We start from the raw sequence: 7,355 nt of genomic DNA on the forward strand, positions 1-7,355 counted from the left end.
CAAAAGGGACAAAATATCAAAGGACTTGAAAAACCCTTCCAGTACGTAAAATTTGTGACTATTACTTTTCCATTGCAATGCAGTCTTTTAAAAAATATTTTTGTATTCCCCCAGGTCTAAGGCAGGTTCTACTTACAAGTGTCACATGATCCATGTTGGTCCTGTCCTCCCAGCAGAGCCAGGGTGTAGGTGGTACAATAGGGCCTGCAGTAAACTCCCCAAATCACCAGTAATCATTTTTAAATCATTTTTGCACAGAAAATGCTAGTGCCATGAAATTCAATGTACAGCTGCCAGCACTTGGAGAGCTTTCTGTTCTACCTTGCTCTACATTTCCAGATGCAGCTGGTGCTGAAAGCCATCGGGAATGCAGGGCTGGCAGCGGCTGCGCTGGCTCCTGCTCTGAGCTCGTGCGCTGCCCTCAGGAGCCATCCCGTGGAAATCCGCCTTGCTGCCGTCCAGGCCTTCCGGCGCATTCCCTGCCCACTCAGGGTGAGTGATTTACTGCCACACATTTGGGACTTGTTGGAATAGTTGCAAAACACACAAATGAATAAGGAACAAGTGTAGACGTGTTCCAGCAGAGCCCCTCTGCTGTTGGAGGAGAGGGTAGAACCACCCAGATGAACAAATCTATAATGAGCTTTGCTGCAGTTGAGGTAACAGCATCCAGTGTTTGGGACTTCTTAATTAGGCACTTCAGTTGAGTGCCTTCTGTCTGCAAGGATTCTGGCTAAGATCCCACAGGACTTGATTTTTCCCATAGTCTGTTTCACTGTTTCATTCTCTGAAACATAAAGTATTAATGTGAGAAGCTTGCTGTGATTTGCAATACACTGCCATAGTTAGAAGGTTTTGTTAAGTGGTTTAATGGAAGGAAGTTCAAGACTTGTTCATCTCTAATATCTTGATACTTAGTAGAATGGCAAAGCCAGGACAAAGCTGACTATCCTGCTCCAGAAGAACAAGAAGCTCCACGTGGACTTCACTTGGAGAAGCACCTTTCTATGGCTTTTAAAAATTTAATTTCATATTGTTCTGCAGTTATGCAGCTTGGTGTTGCTCCTTAGATGTGTTTAAAGTATCAAGTCTGTATGTTGTCATGTACCCCATCGTCCGGCAAATGAACTGCTGAACTGAGTGAACTGGGGCTGTTAAATGCTAATAAAAATGTTAGTAGTATGAGTCGCTGGTTTCTTAGTTCCTTAGTTCACCAAAAAAGTTATCTTGATTGATACTGGGGAAATACTGAACAGAATAAATTTGTTGCTGGCCTGCTCTTTGATTGAGACCAAAAGTGACGATCTTAATAGCCTGTGAACAAAACCATGGCCATTGTTGTCTGTGTATTGGCTGTAGCACACGAGAGATACAACAGACAGGTCTCCCATGTGGTGGAATAAAACTGTTCTTAACAGTTGTGCTTGCAGGGGAGGCTCTGTGTTGCAGAGTCCTGTATAGATTTTTCTATATAGGATTCAAGGTCACAATGACAATTTGTTCAGGAAATTTGTGGATAAGGTAGTATAGACAATATATACGTACATTTGTATCCATGTTACACAAAGTGGCTTTGTCAGGTTTAAGGCTGTTTAAGGTATAAATGTAGCAATAGCTCTTTGAAAACAAAAAACCCACCAGGATCTGAAAGTGCACGAGGTGTTCCAGGGGAGTGAATCGTAATTGTCTTTATCTTTTTGTGTTTTTCTCTTAGAATGCTATATTAGTTCAGCTGTATCAAGCAACCAGCGAAGATGTGGAAATAAGAATTGCTGCTTATTATATAGCAATGAAATGTCCACATGAAGAGTTATTTAAACAAGTGCAAAAGACTTTGCTGAAAGAAACATCCAGCCAAGGTCAGCCAAGCATTTACTGAAGTCTTACATGTTCCTAATTGATACTTCAATGTGACATTTACTTTGCAGGTGTAATGATACCAATCTATGTCAATTTTTATTTAATCTCAATGCTTTGTAGATTGTTTCTAAATAATTGTTTGTATGATTGTAACATTTTATATTGAAATTGTGATACTGGTAGTTTAGCAATAGTAAGGACTGACTAGTTCCTCTACTGGCAACATTTCATTCACTGAAGGCTCCTGAGAAGGATGTATGGAAGAGCTTTGATGCTCAGTGAATTAGAAATACAAATTCATGACTGCAAATTGCATTTTGTTAAGTTGAGAAAGAATCAAGTGGCAGAAAAAAATGTTATGATATTCTAAAATGATATCATCACATTCAGTGAAGGATGCCTCTAGACTAATCCCTTGCATTTACATCTCTCAAGAAGAAGCAAACATGAGAAGGGTATCTGTAAGATTGTTTGCAGGCAGATGAAAGCAGGCTCTGTCTGCACTGTCTCTGGATCCTGGCCAGCTCTGCCTCCGAGCTGGGATCCATTTCCCAGGATGTTATGTCCAGACCAGTGTCTCCTGCAGTGATTGTGAGTTCAGGCTCAGCATTGTGTTCACCTGCTGATGTGTCTTGTGGTTTGGAGGGCACTCATTCCTCTCTGTTCAGAGTTCAGACAGAGAGAAATTGCATCCACCTCCAAAATCCTGTCAAGGTGTACCTTCAGTGACTCCTCCCGGTGACTCTATGCAGAGAATTTGATTTGTCAGATTTATGAAAGAACTCTACAAGTCCATCCAAAATGTTGTGTGTTTCAAACAATTTAATGCAGTACTCATTAATATTGTTAATTTCTTTCCTTTGTCTTTTGTTGATGTGACAGCTAAATAATTTATATAACAAACTTTTGAATAATGACTGCTTTTGAAGGCATGTGGCACATGTTAGCTTTTAGTTCCACATTCAGAAAATGAAATTTGAAAAGAAGTTGTGTTGTGAAAAATGCAGTTACATCAGTATTCAGTGTCTGTGCATTGAACTAGCACTGGAGCCTAATATCTTTTATCTTTGGGAGACAAAAAAGCCTCTATTTAGGAACTACACTCCAGAACATATGGGAAATATTTGCTCCCCATGACACAGCACATTCTGGGACTCCAACTGGGAGTCCAGCTGGCCAAACTGGGACTCCACAGTGTCATGCAGAAATACTAATTCTGAATCACAATTGTTTAATTGTATGTGCGTTTTTTTAATTTAAGGTGCTGTTGCAGTAGGTGCATCAGACTGATTTTAATCATGCTGAAAATGAATGGATTCTATTGTGGTCAGGGGAATGGCTTAGAATTAATGGTGGTATATATAGAAAAATTTCTGTATCTGTTTTTAAGACTCCTGTAATTTTTCTCTGATTTCCACATGCTTTTCTTTGTTGAATTTTAGTGGGCTCCTTTGTTTGGAGTCATCTCACTCAGCTCCTGGAAACAGATGACCCATTGAAGGAGCACCTTCGAGATTCTATTCCTGATGAAATCCTTAGCAAAGATTTTGACTGGGAGACATGGAAATACTCCTCATACTCTGATGTCACGTTTCACTCAGGTATGTGGAGTTTTAGAACTTCATACTTTGTAGCATATGTATTATTAACATCCCACATGGCTTTTCTGACCCTTTACATATTGTTCCAAAGAACTTTAATTTTTATGATTTAATGCTATCCAAATATACAAATGTAAGCTTGATTCTGTTTGACCGTAATTGGAGCATATGAAATGTATTTCCTGCAAACCAGATACCATACACCTTTGCCTCTTGTGAGAGGGGAGACTAAGAACCAATGAACACTTAAGATTATTTTTGTGAACTTCAACTTTTAATTCCTTCCTTAGTTAACTTCCTTTGCAGCAACAGGGGACTGGGATGTTTTATCTTCTCCTGATCCATGTGCTGTCCTTGGTATAAGAAAAGAGTCAAACTAGTCCTTTCTGTTTTACTATCTGGTCATTTATTTTTAATGAAAATGTTAGATGATGTTTTTCAGAGTTACGTTTTGATTTTCTGTCCATTTCCTCCAGTGCATTTATGTATATTATGCTTTATAAATCCTTTTGATGTTAGTAAGATAATACCCAGTAATATCCAGTAAATATGGAATTCCAATAGCTGGAAGTTACTTACAGTAATGCCTTTGCTGTATTAAAAAGTTAAATATTTTCACCTGTTGACAATGTTTCTTTCACCATCTTCTTATTGAGTGGAGTAACAGTTTTCTGAAGAATTATGAATTTTGCAAAATATATGAGAACAGCTGATCTCCAGCTGACAGACAACTATTTTCCATTGCAGCTGGTGCAGGTGCAAATATGGAAGCATCAGTGGTCTTTTCTCCTACATCTTTTCTACCACGATCGGTCATGACAAATTTGACTGTTCACTTCATGGGACAGGCTATAAATCTCCTGGAGGCAAGTTTATGGATTTTTTAATTGTGGGAGTTTTTTATCCCCCTTCTCAAGTGACTCTTGGAATATTGAAGTACAAAGCATTTTCTGCTTTCCTGTTGTAGTTCCTTTAGCAAAATGTGCTTTTCACTGCTGTAGCACAGTTGTCTCAGACTGGCAAGTCCTTTGTGTAATGGGCTTAGTCAAAATAAAAGCACTATTACTCTGCTAGTGCCATGCGCTAGGAAAGTGACTTATATTCAGCTCCTGTGGATTCAAATGAAACATTAAAGTCAGTGCTTCCTGAGACACTGCTCCTGTTTAGGATGGTAAGATTCCTTTTCTTGATGTACAGTGGAAAATGGATTGCCTTGGGTACACCATTGCTTTAATTCAGAGATAGACTCATTTGTACTTAGCTGAAGTCACTATTCTAGTGCCATTGACCTTACAGTGCTTGGCACATTTCAATGACCTGCCTGTGACCTCATCATCTTTACCTGCTGTGCCAGGTAACAATGTGCACTTGAAAGAAAGAAAGTATTTAATGTAGCCTTCAGATCTCAAGTTTAAGCTTGCAAGAGAACAAATTTTTTTTTCAGTGCCACATACCCTGGATTTATGTGTGTTAGTAATTCTGTTTTAAGTAAACTTCCAAACAGAATCTTATTTCAGAGCATGAAAAGGATGTGTTAGTGTTTTCCAGCCAAAATACTGTTTTTAACATGCCAAAATAGCAGTATCCCTTTTTGGTCCATTCTGGTGTAAATGGACGTCAATACCTGAAAGAAAAAGGATTTTTATTTTGGACTGAGCTTTACATATCTAATTTTTTGGGGAAGATTTAATGCTGGAATATTCAGTATTGAATGCTGAAGGAGGTAGAATGCTAAACTTTGTAGACTGTGATCCTGTGATCTTGCTTGGCAAATCTTTTGTGTTGGTTATATATTTGGTTGTATATCTGGTTGTATATTTGATTTTCTGCTTTAGAACTGGCCATGGCCTGTACATGTCACTGTTAGGCTTTTCACTGCTGCATGCTTTTCACTAGGTTGGTGTGCGATTGGAGAATGCTGAAACTCTCATAGAGAAGGGTTTTGGGCCGAAATCTTCTACTTTCAGTGACTATTTTTTTGGAAACACTAATAAAGGAAACCACAAGTCAGAAACTCCAGTGGAGGCAGCAGAGAAAGTCAAGCAGAGGAACCCGACTTTGAAGCAATATAGGCCCACTGATCATCTTCTGAGCAAGTCTGGCAAGCCAAAGCTGAGAAAAACAAACCAAAACTGTCTTGGTAGAAAATACAGTAAGATGAATGAATTAGTCAAAAAGGTAACTGAATCTGTGGATCTTGGAAAAATTAATGACATTTCTAAGTCTAACACAGGGCCCCATCTCACATCGGACGAGTGCTCTGCATTACTGTGACTCCTTTGCATAAAGCACACGTAACTCATTCTGCTTACTTGCAGAGAACTTAGCAGCTGCAGAAAATATGGAGCAGCAAAGAGCCAGATCTTTAGGTTTTTTTCAGATTGTTTTATTGTCTCAAAACGATGACACTCAGCCATCGGATTATGTTGCCTGTGTTTTGGGCTTCCTCTCACTATTTTGAGCTCTGCTCCTTATGCTGATGTCCTTTTGTCGATTGACTGCTGTGGCACTGTAAACAGCTGCTTGATGTTGAGTTCCTGAGTCCTGTTGTTTGCAATCTGACTTCCCAGTTTGATGTCAGATGTTACACTGACGCTTTGTGAATTTACTCATTTTTAGAGAGAGCTATGTTTTATGTACACAACAGGGAAGCTCTGAGAATTGACTTCAGTTGTTGATGTATTAGCTGGAAAAATCAGGGACTGTGATTCTTCTTGGACTCATCTTCTTAGGGTTTCTTCTTAGAGAGTAAGCTCATGATACTGTGTTGCTGTGCAATCATAGAATTGTAAGGACAGAAAATGTAAACTTTTTCACTTCCTAGCAGTTTATTTAGCAATCAAGGCATCCCCAATGTTGTTTTGAGATTGTATTTTTCAAAGCTTCATCTGTTTAGGGGTATGTATTGTAATACTTCTCCTTTGGCTGTCCTGTTAGGACCGGACATAACCAATGTCCATAGTGGCAGCCAGCTTGTGTGCTATGGAGCTGAAGTGTAGCTGGAAAGAACAGCTGCTAATCCAGGGTCTTAAGTGGTCTCCAAAGTACTTGTAAAAGGGAGCATAATGTTTCTTTACTAATAGCATAGCCTGCATTGAGGAATTGTTAATTGTGAGTTTGAAAGGAAATTATAACACCCTTCCTTTTGATTTCTTTTTTTTATCATGTCAGTTCACTGAGAGAACAGTAAGAAAGGAGGCGTTGAAATGTGAGCTAAGCATGAAAATCTTTGGAAATGAACTTAGCTTCTTAGATTGTGAAGATTTAAGAAAACAAATGAAACATTATTCCTTAAATCTGGCTGAGTTGGCTGTCAAACTTCTGAAGGTAAAAGGAACCTTTTTTCTATTTGAAAGTAAATATCTTGAGAAACTGCCTTTTGACAGATATGTTAAAGATACAAAATATTGCTTGTTATTTCTCTAAATTGAACTCTAAAAGACACCTGTGTATATTTGGTTTAAACAGCATTCAGTACATTAGGCAAAGATTTGTTCTGCTGTCTAATGGTTCTTACTTCTCTCATTCAAATCCATCCATGCTTAAATGCAAATTCTTTTTTTAACTAGAGTAGAACTGGTGTCTGACTCATGCCATGGCCATAGGCAGGCTTTGGGCTGCTTTCTTCTTTATGTCCCAGATCAGCTCAGATAAAAACACTTTTACAATAGACAGATGCAGTCAAAAGTTATATCTGACAAATTCATTGGATGCTAACTCTATTATGCAAAATAATATTCTGGATTTTGTTTGGGTTTCGTTCACCACAGGGGCAAGAGGTCCAGTTTAATAAAAGGATGAGCTTGGCCACTGAGGAGCTGCAGTTTCCAGCAGTTTCAGGCTTTCCTGTTCAAGTGGCAGTCAATGCCTCAGCAGCAATCAACATAAAAATCA

At 38.8% G+C, this 7,355-nt stretch overlaps 1 protein-coding gene across 1 annotated transcript in view; it reads left to right on the top strand.

Annotated features, from left to right (window-relative positions):
* Positions 1-7,355, top strand: part of LOC102040547 — a 72,123-nt gene that overhangs the window by 14,883 nt on the left and 49,885 nt on the right. Inside the window, exons 13-19 of the mRNA XM_031056575.1 lie at positions 340-492; positions 1,715-1,859; positions 3,303-3,461; positions 4,209-4,327; positions 5,358-5,639; positions 6,633-6,788; positions 7,232-7,355. The exon at positions 7,232-7,355 is cut by the window's right edge and continues 28 nt beyond it. Coding sequence (XP_030912435.1) covers positions 340-492; positions 1,715-1,859; positions 3,303-3,461; positions 4,209-4,327; positions 5,358-5,639; positions 6,633-6,788; positions 7,232-7,355 — 1,138 coding nt within the window. The remainder of the gene's footprint in view (positions 1-339; positions 493-1,714; positions 1,860-3,302; positions 3,462-4,208; positions 4,328-5,357; positions 5,640-6,632; positions 6,789-7,231) is intronic.

This window comes from Geospiza fortis, unplaced genomic scaffold (assembly GCF_000277835.1).
Source record: "Geospiza fortis unplaced genomic scaffold, GeoFor_1.0 scaffold237, whole genome shotgun sequence".
Classification (NCBI taxonomy): Eukaryota; Metazoa; Chordata; class Aves; order Passeriformes; family Thraupidae; genus Geospiza; species Geospiza fortis.